Consider the following 15,758-nt stretch of genomic DNA (forward strand, 5'->3'; position numbering starts at 1 on the left):
AAAACTAAAAAGAGGTGGGTGGTCCTTCAATAAACTGGTCAGAGCCAAGGGGTTGTGGCACTACAGGAGGAGGGAGCACTCATGGTGTAGTCCCCGCCGATGGTGGCGGCGCCAGGCGGCCGGGGTGTATAACACACAATCACTGCACTACTTTGAGAGATTGTTCCTAGATATCTAAAGTTGGATGCCACTAACCTACTGACTATATATAAACATTGTTTACTGAACATTTGGGTGTTATCGAACAGTATCAAGTAATAGGCTTAATGTGTTTTGTAGACCGCAGCCGCCGGGCGCCGCCACCGTCGCCAAGGGAGGATAAAGCCTGCCAGTGTTCCTCTCCTGCCTGTGATGATCCTTTGGTTCCCGATCAGGTAGGATGTGAGAACAGTGATGCTCGGAAAGACCGCAGGTGTTCTCTCATTAACTCCTGTCTCCTAACACCCGCCCGTTGGGAATGACCCTAACTGGACCTCTAGTGAGACATATTAGTTATAGTCTAAACAACTATCCACAAGAAATATAATCACCAATCAATCATCAATCAATCTACATTACCTAATTTGAAGTGTTCCTCTATTCTAACGTTGTAGGAAGTGTATATGTAGTTTGGAAATTTACATTAATGCTAAATATATATAATAAGCCCTTGTAATACACTGGCTATTACTCTGAAACAAAATGAAGATTAGTTTTGATATCCCGTTGATGGTGGTGCTAGTAAACTGTGTATTACAAACTTACATGTTATTTGTCTCTATCATCATGTGTTTGGTAGTTGAATTAATAAATAACCAGATAAAAGATACTGGTGAAGTGAGCAATGATGTGTTAAACAAAGTGTAGTGACATCTGTACTCTGGGACCTGACAAAACCATCTTACTTTATTTAATTTCAGGTATTAAAAGCAAGACATATACTATAAATACCTTCCTTATTTAATGATAATTGATTGAAATGATGACTGTGTTATTTGTGGTTAGCAGAATGAGTGGTGAGTTAACACCAACGTCCAGGAGTGACTCGGGAAGAGGCTATCAATAATTGTGACTATTTTACCACTACAGCCACACTATGTCAGCATTCACCCATTATCAGGTAATATTTTACTTATTTTTGTTGTGATTGATCAGATTTAATGGCATTTTTGGAAAGGAAATTTTAATATTGAGGTAAATGTGAAGGATGGCATGACAAACACACCAAGAGTTTGTGATTTGTGTATAGATCTATTTTGTTAGCTCTTAATGGATCTAAAATTGATACCATCACCCCAAAAAATTTCTTAAAAATTACTTAATTAAATTGATATTAGTGACTGGTGTTTGTACAGTTAGTGAAGCTCCACCAATGACCGTTCTTCCTCTTGCATCAGTTATATTGGTATTATTTCAGTTTCGGTCGTCCTGGGAATCTTGGGAATTTAGGTTAGGTTAGATATAGTTCCTGTGCTCTGTGACTAAGTTAGGTTAGGTTAGATATAGTTCCTGGGCTCTGTGGCTAAGTTAGGTTAGGTAGGTAAGGTTAGGTTGTTTACATTAGGATAGGTTAGGTAGGCTTGGATATCTAAATACAGCGATGACCGAAACTATAATTTTATCATTTATATTAGCTAGTTTTTTCACATAAGGGTGAAATTATACAACCTAACATGGTAATAGGTGCTTGGGTTAACCAGCAACTATAGAACATTATTGTATATACGATAACTTATGTTTTCCTCAACAATATCCCCCCCCCAAAAAAAAAATAACAAGGATTTACAGTTTTTAATTTTACTTTGGTAATCATGGAGCAGATGGCGGTATTATTTTACATTATGACACAGCGCGCCCCAAAGTTATAAACTACTGAAACATTAATTTGTTATCTGGTACTAATGAAAGCAACTTTCTCTAAGCAGCATGCTGTAATTTAAAAAAAAATTGTGGACAAGAGAGTATGCTCGGACCAAGCGGCTCGGTTGTTGCACGGAAACAAACAAAGCAGATGACAGCACATGCCGACAGACTTTTTTTAAGCAGAAAAATCACAGTGAATAATTAATTTCTTAACTTCCAAAGCACGTACCGACATTATTTTAGTGTCATATGATCATTTTTTCACCTGCAATTTCCCTCATCCTTCATACTCTGCTCACTACAGGTGATTTATGATCATAAATAGATAAAAATACTCAAATTTATACATGAGTTCTCCTATCATTTTTATTACTTAGAATCATCCAAATAACATATGTAGAAAAAATAAATGAAATCGTTTGCCGTCTGTGCCAGTATCACCTTTACTTTTATCATCTTTGCCACTAATTGGTCTGTTATCTGCTTGGTCACATCTCTGTTATGCACTGTTGTTGGCATGTACTGGCTCCAGGTTGTATCTGTACCTGCATCAGTGTTGGTCAAGTCTGGTCTTGAATGAGCTCACACTCAGTATTGTCACTCTTAATGGGTCCAAGAGTGGCAAAGTAGGGTCACAACTACCTGAGGTAATCCCTATAAGAAGATAACCTTGATACAAAACAAGAATGAGACACTGTAGCTATCTCATACTTCATCAAGGTCCACTGTATAGTACACGGGGGCAGTGCCATGGTGCTCATTCTTCATCAAGGTCCACTGTATAGTACACGGGGGCAGTGCCATGGTGCTCATTCTTCATCAAGGTCCACTGTATAGTACACGGGGGCAGTGCCATGGTGCTCTGTTCCATAACTATGCTTTACCAGATTCTTGTTGGGCTATAAGTTAATTTTGATCAACATTCATACACTTGCTTGAGTTATTTATATTAATTTCAAAAGAATTTGATAAGTGACAAAATGTATTTTGTTTTCCCTTCGGTGTGTTCCGTTAATCATGTATTTAGTGATCTATTGTAGGTTATCATGATAATCTTGAGGCTCATTTTATGTTTTAATAGTTATATACTGTATGATTGTTTTTTCCAGCCTGTATCAGTCATGGATCCTGTTGCCTCTGAGAGTGTGGAGTCAACGATCAAGGTGGAAGTCAAGGAAGAGGAGCCAGAATACATTTATGTAGATGAGTCGGTGAGTTTTTTTTTAATACAGTGTTATATATACTGTACCGTAAATTAAATACATATTCGGTTTCTTGGTATAATAAAGTGCTTACTAGCCATTCAGGTGGTTGATCTATCCAGTGTTAGTACAGGAGGAAACAAGAGTGTGGGAAATCTGTGATGTTTGGTAGTGAGGGTCACATTGGCTAACACCCTTCTGACATGTGTCCGAGCCAAGCGAGATTCAAACCCTTGACGTATCGGTGAGAGATGCGCTCATTACCGCTGTACCACCAACACCCCTTTCATGTTAACGACTCTCCATATCAATGAAATGTACAAAATTTACCATAAATACAAGTGTCCTCCTTTACTTGGTTTATGCAGTTCAGTTCTGGTCACCGTACTACAGAATGGATATAGAATCCCTAGAAGACTAATCCCGGACAATAGGAACCTTGAGTAGAGAGACAGATTAAAGCATTTTAATTTGCACTCCTTCGAGAGACGTAGAGTGAGGGGCGATATGATCGAGGTGTAAAATTGAAAGTCAGGGCTAAACAAAGATGATATAACAAAGGTACTAAAACTATCCAACCAGGAGCGAACTCTTAGCAATGGTTTTAAATTAGACAAATTTAGATTTAGGCGCGATATAGGTAAACATTGGTTTGGAAATAGAGTAGTGGGTGAGTGGAACAAGTTACCAAACATTATCATTAACTTGAATACGCTGGATAGTTTCAAACATAGGTTGGATGTATGAGCGATAAGGGTTGGGTGTAAATGGGACTGCCCAGTACGGGCCAATAGGCCCACTGCAGTTTCCTCCAATCTTATGTTCTTAATACAGTATGTTCCTTGGCAAAAGTGTGATGAAACATTGATAGAATTAGGTTTAGAACCAACTGGGCAACTATATGGCTGTTGAACCTGTCTTGAATTTGCAGGTTTGCCAGATAATGTTTCTAAAACATTGCTGTTAATTGGGAGTTGCTGGTTGATGGATAAGAGAGAGTGAACTTGTATCACAACAGAAGTGGGATATGTCCAGAACAGTGTGACCCTCTGTTGTGGGATGTGTCTGCCAGAGGCTAATTATTTATGTTTAACTTATATGAGATAAGTCTACAGTGTATAGAATTTTATTGCTTTGTTCAATTAGTTGATTTTATTTGCTTCTCTCAAATTGTATAGGTAAATAATGACAAATTAAAAAAAAAAACACATTTAAAACGGCTTGTTATTTGATGGGTTCCCTTGTTATCATATTGCCATGGGTCCCCACCTAGTCTTAATCTGCCCAGAAGTAAACTCTCAGTACTGTACAAAGGTCTCCTTGCTACAGGCTCCACCATAAGAATACTACAGTAAATTTTAGGATTAGCTTCTATATACAGTACAGTGCTGTATATACATGTTTTTCATCTTTCTTGGTGTTATTTTAATAGTTTCACTCGTTTACAGGTTTGCCGAGTAAAGCTGGAGGAACAGGAAGATGACCTGGTGTTGGTAAGATTATACAGTATTCCTGTTTAAAGATATGATAGTGTGGCTACTGTGTGGCCAGCCCCTCAACTAACCTTACTCCCACTTAAATAAAGATAAATATCAATATTTTTTGGTTAATATATGTGCAGATAATAAGTCTTTATAGAACTTGTTATTTGATAAGAAATGAGAAATTTAATCCCTTTTGTACGGGGTCACCTCTGAGTTGAATAAAATCTTCTGGCATTAGCCAAATAATATAATAAAAGTGAAGTCCCTGTAATGAAGGGGTTAAACTATATCTCAGTTAAGCACCAGATTATGTAACACAACAGAGTATTGTTAATTATCCATACTGTATTTAATGGCATTATAAAATATTTTATTTTATTTTGTTAAATGAATTGTGTATAGTATTTATATTTGGAAATTGTGGTGAGTAATAATACTTTGTGCTTGGAAGCTTTTATGCTTTAATGCAGTATGGTAGTCACAGCAATAGCAAGTCTTCGAACAATAAAAAAAAAATTATTAACAGGTATAGCTAAACAAAGCTTCATCTGTTTGTTGTGTCTTATAATTTATGAGTTTTTTATAACTATAACCTCATGAAAACTCGATCCAAATGGATGAAACACAATTCAGTGATAAACACACAAGGGAACTGTTAACACGAGGTCATTTAAGATATAAGGCAGAGTTAGGTTCCTTAGCACTGATGAGGAAGTTGTCACTGCTTCAATACCTTTTCCAGAAATTCCTTGCTAAGTTAGAGATGCATCTGCCATGGTAGTGCACCTTTCAGTATATGGTTAGGAAATATGTGAGTTTACAATAGTGTGGGTGTATACTCAACAACCTCAAAGTTACGGTACCAACCAATTTGTGTGTTTTTCTCATGGGCGAAATATCCAAAAATTCTGAAAAGTTTTTGGGCATTTGTACAAATTATTTGAAGTTTGTACATAACTTACCCACACAGTCCTAGAGGTCAGCAGGTTGGAAGAGGCAGTTTTCCTTTGTGTGGACCTACTAAGGTACCACCAGTTCATATATAGTACAGGTATTTTGATCATATGTTTCATATATTGTACTGTACTGTACCTACTGCAAGCAATACAAATCTTAGCCTTTCTCTTCTTAATATTAAAGTCGACTCCATTTGAAGTGATATTTCATAACAGTCAAGTCAGTAACTCCCAGGTTTTTAAAAAGTTTGTGATTTTTAACAGATATTAACTTGATAACAAGTAGTACTGACACAGCACAGTACCACACAAAACTCTTCCATGGTGCAACCAGCCTAGCAACAAGATGGTAATGCACCTGAATACAGTATTTAGGCATTGGTATAGCTTAGGGCTGGTTGTACAGTACTATACATAAGTATTATTAATGTTAGCATAACTTCTCATGTCTTAGTTGTATGTTATATGAAGAAATAATGTTTCTTTAGGGCTTACACAGCACAGTTTGGACTTCTTCATGATGTCATGAACCTATACAGGTACTCCCCGACTTACGACCTACTCGACTTACGTCCACCCGCACTTACGACCTGCCTCAGTCGTACCAAAATTTGGTCAAATTACGTATTTTCGAGTCCCAAAGTCAGTACACAGACAAAATGTTCATCTGTAATTCACTTTAAAATGGCTGGCAAGCTTAAAAGTGAGTGTTTTATGGTGCTGAGAAGAAAAAGAGACCCCCCCATTTTCGATTTTCTATGTGTTATTTAAGCATTTCCAACTTACGACCATTTCGACTTACGACCTGGATGTCGGTCCCTAACCCCGTCGTAAGTCGGATAGTACCTGTATACATTTTGCTGGGTTTTCTGTCAAAGTTGGCAAAAAAACACTTTATTTTTAACTAAAAACCATTGGCTTAAATATTTTTTAATTAAAAAGCAATGTTTTTTTTGTTTAAAGCATTGGTTTAAATTGGCCAACCCTGGGGCACAGTGTAATTTAGTTTTTAAATACTGTATTCTAAATATCTTCAATTACAGTATTTCAAAGATCATTAATGAACGCTAATTACTAAAAATTTTAAATTGTGAACCCAGACGACCCTTGCCATTCACGAGCTTGCGATTCTTGATTTAGACGATTTGCGCAAAGCAGATGGTGGCTAGCTTGTGAGTTTTTTCCAGCAGCACAACGAGTTACCCCGCGCAGTATCTTGTGTTGTACTCTCAAAACTCTAGTGTTTCTGTGTGAAATGGTCTGTGAAAGACTGCCTAGTGTCGGTGCTGGTGATGAAATGTAAAAGGCAGAAGTCAGTGATGACCCTGACAAAGGAAGTTTTATTATTAGATAAGTTAAAAGAGGGGATGACTGCTGCTGCCCTGGCTAGTCAGTTGTTTGGTATAGGTATACAGTAGTGCACTAAGGTAGTATAAGTTGCTGTTCATGGTTTTGCCATTTCGCGCCATTTCTTGGAACCTAACCCTCGTGAATGGCAAGGGTCTGCTGTAGTACCTTTGTATGAAATTTGAACAAAATCCATAGTAGGACTCTTACCTGCCGAAACACAAAGTATTAGGTCAATCGTATTTTTGACGTGAAACGACATTTTTTTGGAAAGTGAAAACTAACGTATATTAAAGATAGTCTATATTTTTAAAAAAATGTGTACAAATGTTCTGTAATTTAAAACTTACAGACACAGTGTAATTGACTTTGTATTTGAAAATTATGTTCAACCAACATTCTTCCTATTTATCTGGTATCTTAACATGTTTAATTTTGTTCAGAATGTATGAGTACACTTCTTTACATATGACATGTTCAATTAATGATAGTTTGTGTTATTTCTTATTCAGCCAAAAGAGGAAGAAACCGCGAGAGTGGTGGCAGATGTGGGCCTGTTCGGCAGCCACCAGACGATACTCCAGCTTCAACCTTCACGTACCCGAGGCCGTAGACGCAAGATACATCAGAAGCATAAACCTAAGTCAAACGCTGTTGGGACGACAGTGATGATTTTACCAAGACCACAGATACAAGTTCCAAATCTAAATATTACTCATGCCCCCCTTCCCATCTCTCACCTACAGCCTGCTACACAGTGCCCTCCCAAACAGATGACTGAACCAATGCCAGAACACCAATCTTCTGGTACACAAACTGTTTCTCTTAAAACAGCTTCCTTACCAAAAGTAGCAACAAATTCCGCGGGTGCCGGACGTAAAATTTTACCCAGACCACATATTCCAACATCCCTGGTTCACCCACAGCAACAAACAGTGCCCTTACAACAGTCAGTTAATACTTCCTCTGTACACCAAGGTACTCCTCTTAACCAGATTCACTCCATTAGTCCAGGTAATAATTGCAACATTATACCCATACATCAGTTACAGTCTGCTCTGCCAAGTTCAAACCACACTACTCTTCCAGTCCCACAGCTAAATTCTTCAACAGTTGGTCATTGTAAGAAAACTATTGCCATATCTAATCAGAAGGCAACTATTCCAACCATTGTTACAAAGCCTATGTCTGTCCCACAACTAAAATCAACACTACCTGTTTCTTGTACTAGAGTGAGTCCTGCAACACACATACAGTCTGCACCAGCTGATTGCTCAAAAACAGTTGGGCACATCCAACAAAAACAATCAACCAAGTCAGGTGTTGGACGTAAACTATTACTCTGGCCTAAACAGCCTTCCATTAGACAACCATCAGGAATGATTATACACCCACAGCAACAGTCTGTATCCCTTCAACACCTCCAGACTCTCACTCCTGTCAGCATGCATCAGACAGTTCCCCTTCAGCAAATGCAATCCATTCCAACTTCTAGCTCACAGCAAACTTTACCTATACATCAATTACGAAGTATTTGTTCAGTTTCTACACCACAGAATATTCCAGTTCAACAAATTCAGACTCTAAATACTCAACAGAGTATGACCCTTCATCCTTTACAAAACACTGCATCTGTCACTACACATCAGTCATTGCCCCTCCAACCTCTACAAGCCATACCATCAGTGAGTTCACATCAGCCAATGCCTGTACAACATTTACAAAACAGGCCAAGTAGGAACTCACATCAGACTATTCCTCTACAGCAGATTCATACTGTTCCATCTGGATGTTCACAGCAGACAATGCAAGTACAAACTATAGCATCTGGAAGTTCACAAGCCATCCCAATGCAACAAGTGCAAACCATTCCACAAGGCAATACACAGCAGAATATGCCTATACAGCATTTACACACGATGACATCCGCACATTCTCGGCAGAATATACCTGTACAGAATTTGCAGACTATAACATCTAGAAATTCTCAGCAGAGTATGGCTGTACAACATATACAGACTATGACAACTGGAAGTTCACATCAAAATATGTCTCTTCAGAATCTACAGACCTTAACATCTGTAAGTTCTCATCAAAATATACAAAACTTGCAAACCATCACATCAAGAAGTTCACATGAAACAATGCCAATGCAGCAGTTGCAATCTGTTCCATCAGGTAACTCGCATCAAATCATGCCTTTACAACAACTCCGGGCAATACCTTCTGTAACTACATGCCAGGTTACTCCTATTCAACATGTACAACCCATTGCCCCAGCAAGTGCACATCAAACAATGTCTCTCCAACAGTTACAAACCCTTGCACCAGCTAGTCAACAACAAAATATACCTCTGCAGCAACTATCGTCCATAACACCTGTTTCCACACAACAAATTATGCCCCTTCAGCAGTTCAGTAATAGCCATTCATCTCTACCTCTCCATCAAATACAAGCTTTACCACATGCCAGTAATCAACAAGCCATACCTCTCCAACAGATAAGTTCTGTGAATCCAAACATTGCTCAGCATACTTCTCCTATACAACCACTGCAACAAGTACCTCAACCAAATGGACCTCAAACTCTTCCTGTTCAACAATTGCAGCCGGTTAACCAAGGTAATGCACAAACTAATCTTCCACTCCAACAACTCCAAACAAGTTTACCATCTGCCAGCACACATCAGCCTCACATCCACTACTTGCAGTCAGATACTTCATCCACCAGTCAGAATATGTCTTTTCAACAGCAGCTACAGTCCATTAGCTGTAATGGTTCAAATCAAACTGTACAGTTTCGGTCTCCATCTTGCAGTCAGAACCAAGCTGCCATACATCAGGTGCAGCCTGCAGCCTCCACTGAGGCTCATCAAACTGTCTCATTACATTGTGTAGCACCAAGCAAAACTAATTTAAAAGTGCCAATACAACCAATTAAGACTTATTGTCGTTCTTTAATAAACAATAGATTAAAACGGTTGCATCAACAAACTGTGTCCCCATCTTGTGCCACCTTTAAGAACAGGCCTATTCTAAAGGTTGGATCTGTGGCTTCATATGCAGTGGAAAAAAATATAAAAATTCATGAAAAGAAACTTTTCATCTCTGGAACAAATGACAAAGTAACGCCTGTTGTTCCTCTGCAGGCCGCCACACCTGGTCAGGGGCGTAAAATACTGCCTCGTCCGCCATTACCAAGTACATCTTGTGCTGCGTTTTGTAAGATATTGCCCAAACAGGATATACAGTCTGGTACACTATACAGAACTATAGTTGTTCCTTCTATGAAGTCATCAGTAGATACTCATGGACAAAATTTAATGTCCATACCAGAGCTTCAGTCAACAACTTCAAGCCTTACCCACAAAAATGTTGTCATTCAACAACCAGAGCAATCAAATGTAACTGCCACAGACAAGAAATCTGTGTCTGTTCAGCAACCTTTGTCATCAGCTACTGTTTGTGATTTTGTTCCTTCATGTGAGCAAAAGTCTGATTCTTCCGAGTGTAATGTGGACACTGAAAATGATGCACAATCACCAGAGGAATTGGTAGTTTCTTCAGATCTGCAGCATCAGTCAGCCTGTTGTAGAGCCGACGCTGACCAAGATGGACAAGGGACCACAGGTGTTCAGTGCAAGTCTTCACCTCCTTCAGAGTGTGAGGGTCCTAATCTAGACACCTGTGGTATGTTTTCACCTGTTCCTGAGGAAGAGTCTGTGCCACCCGATATAGATAATGAATGTGCTTCATCTCCACAGGAAAATATTGCAGCCACTGATGAATGCAATGAAATTGAGTCTTGTACGTCAGGAACTAGTGCCGCCTGTCAACAGTCAGATACCCAAGGCACTGCTAATGAGTATTCTGAAAACACTCAACAGAAGTATGAAAAAACAGTGATGAATGTTGCCCCAGAACCCCAGAGTCATCAGCAGCTGCTTAATGTTTCGGGTGAATCTTCAGTTTTGTCACAAGAGCAGGATGAGGTTTCCCACATTGATGATAGATCTTTACCTGTCTCTCATGAAAATTGTGCTTCAGAGGTACTACCCAAAGATTCTCTTCCATCTGTAACTGAACATATTACAAATGGTATCACACACCATGGTAATCAACTCAGTTGCTCTAATATTTCTACTTCAAGTTACCATTGCCCTGAGGGATACATGTCTCTTGAAGACCGAGATAATTCATATGTCATTCATGAAGAGCAAGAAGGTAACATGAGTGAGAATGAGTCTGAATATGTTAATGTAAACGAACCTGGTAAGAGTTCACCCATTGCCTCTCATTCACTCTGTTATGAACGAGAGTACGACTCCTCGGATACAGCCAGTGATTTAGTTCCTCTGATGCCAGAACTCTGCCAGTCCTCGAGTATATCGGATGAGTTTACGTCAACTCATTCTCAGCATTTTGATTCCACAACTACTGTTCAAGTAACGTCGCACCCACAACCATTATACGATACTATAGAGGTTAAAGATGAACCTCTGCCTGTCTACTCTCATTCTTATGCTGATCCTTCTGAGAAACAATATTCCCTTTTTCAATCTTCAAATGTTAATGCTTCAGCTCAGCCAATGTCATCTCCAGCACTGTATTCGAATGTAAATGCTCCTGGGCAGTGTACCATTGTAGCAGACATTAAACCTGAACTTCAAGTAGGGTATGCAGTCAGTAATACTCTAGAAAACAATGTGTCCAGCCAAGACTTGCAGTACCACACACAGTGCTCAGTCACCCCAACACTACCTTTCCAACACTCACAGGATGAGATTTTCAGCAATGGAAATTTAACATATGATCAAAAACAATGTTCTTCTACATGTGTTGCAAACCTTCCTCCTGTGTCAGTCACCCACCATCCACATTCATCAACTTCTAACAGTAATGACTTTGCCTATCAGAATATCACCTCCACTACTTTTAGTACAGCATGCAACTACATACCAACACCAGCATTGCAGCAGTCAGTAAGTGGAGCAAGTGGCAGTAACTATTGGATCAACTCTCACACACAGCATCATCATCCAAAAGTCTCGGAGGAGCTGAACTACAGCCACCTTCAAGATCAGACCAGCGTAAGTTATGAATTTTGTTGTATTTTTTTTGTTTTAATTTTAGATTCTCATCATTCTTGTATGTGAGGTTTTAAAACTTGAAATCTTACTTTTTTTCTTTTTAGTACAGAACAAATTTGTCACAACACTGTCTTACCTTTACAGTGAAACTTCTATTTAATGGACTATGGAGAGGACAGTCCATTATATCAAGGGTCTGTTAGATGGGGAACCTCCATCTAACTGATTATATGGATGGAGAACTCCGTTATATGGAGGTTACAATGTACAGTAGTTATATACTTCTTGCTGAAATTTTTGGCTTTAATAACTATTTTCCTCCAACACTGTAGGTATTTCAACCTACAGGGAATCTTCCTTCCTTCCTTCAACTGACTGGCCATGTCTGATCCAACCACGGTTATACATACTGTACACCGACCACTACTCAACAATATGTGGGAGTAAAAAAGTAACAAAACCCATAAAATTCACTTTAATGGCTCAGCTTTGATAGTGATTGTGTGTGAAAAGATATTTGCAGCATAATTCATATTTTTTGCTTATGATCTATTATGGTAATCGTCTATCAGTGACACTTTACATTTAGTATCTCAGTGACGAGGCATTCTATATACAGTATATCACTGGTCACCGTGTAGCAATAATGTTAACATCATTGAAGAAAAGAATGAGGTCATCGTCTCCAAGCTGTGTTGTTGTTCTGACCATAAATTTTCAAGTGTTGTTGAGAGCGTAAAACAGTCTTAAATTGCTCGTTGATATTGTTGTTCATATTTTTAGTCATAGAACTTAAACAATCCCCCGGGTTACAAACTGGTTCCGTTCCCGAGGACGTTCTTTAGTCGCAAATGTGCGTAAATCGGAACACATGCTATGTGCATGCTGTTCTTACAGAATTTTTTTTTTAAATCCCACAATATCATAGCCTGAGTCCTTTTATACATCTAAAATCACTTATTTTAAGAGAAAATAAGAAATAGAATGACAAAATACAGTAAATGAAAGTGGAAAATAAATCATAAGGTAAATAAAATACAGTACAGTACTGTAAATTTAAAGTTTAACCCCTTTCATATTGGCGGACATTCGTAAGTCGGGGACCCCCTGTATACAGCACTCCACTGTTTCATACATTAAAATTTTACAACATCTGTAGTATATATTTCAACAAAAAATCGACAAAGGAGTATGTAAAGGAGTGGCACCAGGCTCCTTGTGATCCCAGTACAGTACTATTGCTGCAGTTGCCCTCACCCATTTGAAAGCAAATCCTTTCCCGTTCATGTATCAAGACCATCAGATACCCAGGGACTGGCACGGGAATGCCTTCCTGCAGTTTAATGTCATAACCTCATAATACAGATACTGTAGAGTAGCTTCTTGGACAAGGCCAAGAGGTGTTCTTGTAGGGTTAATTCTCAGGTTTCTTGTCTCTTCTTCTCAGCCAAAAAATGAGATTTGATCCTTCAGTCCATTGTTTTTTAACATATTCTGAGACATCATCTGTCATTCCTAAAACAAATAGTATATCTTCAAAACCCAGAAAAGCATTGTGTGTACAGTACATATTGTAGCAAACTGCACACAGATTTGTAACTACTGTATTGTACTGTACATTACTCTACCTCTAGAAATATGGCAGGTGATTTGAGATTTGCATAAAAATTAACTTTTCTTCATCACTTTACAGGAAGATGTGGGAGATGGTTCAGTGTGTCACCAGTTACAGGGCACACTACAAGCTCAGCCAAATGAATATTCAAACCAGGAAAAAGAACAAGTGGATGAGACAATTTGCCAAGAGGATGTGCTCAATCAAGAATGTTCTCAAGCAGGAAACCTTCGTCAACATTTTCAGTCAAACCTTAAGAAGTGTTTTATTAGAAAGAGAAGGAGGGAACTCATGGAATTAAGTAAGATGAAAGTCACTTTAATGTCACACAAAAAAACAATTCGAACTTTATGGAAAAAATTTAAAATTGAAAAAAGAAAAAATAGTAAGTTACGTGAAAAACTAGTGAAGGGTAGAGAAGGTAAAACCGACAATGGAGATACTTCTGACAACCCCAACTTGTGTGGCGTGGAAAAAGGCCATGAATTAAGTGCTACTAAGACCAAATTTAGTAGGAAAATGTTCTTTCGTAGTGAACCTCTGTCTACGAGTACGAGAAAAAAAGGTGGCGAAAAGAATCTGGATATATTTAAAAGAATAATTACCTTTGATTCTGAAGATACTGATGAGGATGTGAAAGACTTTCCTCCAACACTAAAGGATAATACTAGTTCTTGTACCTCAGAAAATGAACTCCAGTGTCTTATACAGGAATTCATGATGCTTGATGATGTATCTCAAATGAGCAAGAAAACTTTTACATCTTCTGGTAAGACAAAACCCATACGATACAGACTACATTTCCTTTCCGTGCTTCACAAACGCTTCATAGCCGATTGCTGCAAATCTTGTTCTTTCCAGACCTTTTGCGAATACATTCCGTGTAATGTGTTGAAGTGTAAGGCAGATGAGTTGGATTCTTGTCTCTGTATGACTTGTCAAAATCCAGAACTGAAAATAGAGAGCATGGTGAAGAGACGATACTTAAGTATGAACACAAATATTGAAGAAATAATTGAGGATGAAGAAGCATTTAAATCATTCATCAAGATTTTGAGATCCTTAAAGTCTCATAATGCTCTCTTAACATATACTACTTGGTCTGTAGGCACATCTGGCAGTGGACCGCTCATTCCTCGTAAAAAATCCCTAACGAGATCGCTCGGTGAAGTGTCCTCATTGTTAGAAAGTGAATTATATTCTTTGAAGGACCACATAAAGCGCACATATAGGCAGTATGAGGCTGCATATGAAGCAAAGTGCGAGGCAGCAAAATCGGCTTTACACTCTGTTATCCAAACTGGCTGGTCACCTTTAATCATTTTGCAGTCTGCTAGTAAAAAAGATGTGCCAGACACTCAAACTGTTATTAGCCTCCAAAGTGGGTATATGTGGTCAGATCTGGAGTCCACTGGATTTGTAGCATTATCTGATTCCAATGATCGAACATCTGCAGCCGTTTGTGCAAGTCTGGAAAAGGTTCTTAAAAGAGTAATTAAGGATGAAATGGCAACGCTAACCTTCGTCGTAGACCCTCAGACCCATATTTCTGGGGTTCGAGAATGTGCCCGGAAATATGGAGTCGAGGTTAAATGTATCTTCTTGGAACCGGGACACGGGCATGGCGTGGCAGAGGCGGTGGGGAACAGTATTACACAACTTATATGTGACACTATTAATGCTAATGGAAACAGTGTCATTTGTTCAGCAAGAGATGTGTTTCATCTTATTAATTCTCATTCGAGCAATCTTGTATACTTTTATACTGCTGATGATATTTGTCGACTGAGAGAGCTACTGCACTTAGGAAGCTTTTCTAAGAGTGGACACAAGTTTATAAAACCAAAGATTGTAATGCCACTTCAAGATTCAAACACTTGAAGACCTCTCTTGTGTCCTCAATTTTTTTTATTTATGAATGTACAGTTGTGAACTATCAGAGATATGAAAATATATTTTATACCTTATAAAATAAATGAATTGTTCGCAGAACTAATTTACAATGAGCTTAATTTAAACATTACTTTCCCATAAGACACACTGCTTGCCCTCTATACTTCCTTTTTCCCCCCACACATCACATATCTATATGGTAGCAACCTCAGGTAAGTCATTTCCATAGCTTAAATCTTAAAGCATTCTGCTATATTCCAAGGGCATATTTCACTACTAGGACTATATTGTACAACCCTTATTCCTTCTACACTTCTTTGATTACCTCA

General features: G+C 38.5%; 1 protein-coding gene across 2 annotated transcripts; it reads left to right on the forward strand.

Annotated features, from left to right (window-relative positions):
• Positions 1 to 292: 292 nt before the first annotated feature.
• Positions 293 to 15,536, forward strand: LOC121878880. 2 transcript variants are annotated; one of them, XM_042385307.1, is made up of 6 exons: positions 293 to 478; positions 900 to 1,099; positions 2,952 to 3,053; positions 4,493 to 4,537; positions 7,344 to 11,921; positions 13,615 to 15,536. In XM_042385307.1, the coding sequence occupies exons 2-6, from the start codon at positions 1,076 to 1,078 to the stop codon at positions 15,415 to 15,417; spliced, it is 6,552 nt and encodes a 2,183-aa protein (XP_042241241.1). In that variant the 5' UTR covers positions 293 to 478; positions 900 to 1,075; the 3' UTR covers positions 15,418 to 15,536. The 2 variants fall into 2 exon arrangements, with proteins under 2 accessions (XP_042241241.1, XP_042241242.1); XM_042385308.1 differs by having other exon boundaries at positions 988 to 1,099.
• The last annotated feature ends 222 nt before the right edge of the window (positions 15,537 to 15,758 follow it).

The sequence above is a fragment of the Homarus americanus genome, unplaced genomic scaffold (genome assembly GCF_018991925.1).
Source record: "Homarus americanus isolate GMGI-L3 unplaced genomic scaffold, GMGI_Hamer_2.0 scaffold24057, whole genome shotgun sequence".
Taxonomy (NCBI): Eukaryota; Metazoa; Arthropoda; class Malacostraca; order Decapoda; family Nephropidae; genus Homarus; species Homarus americanus.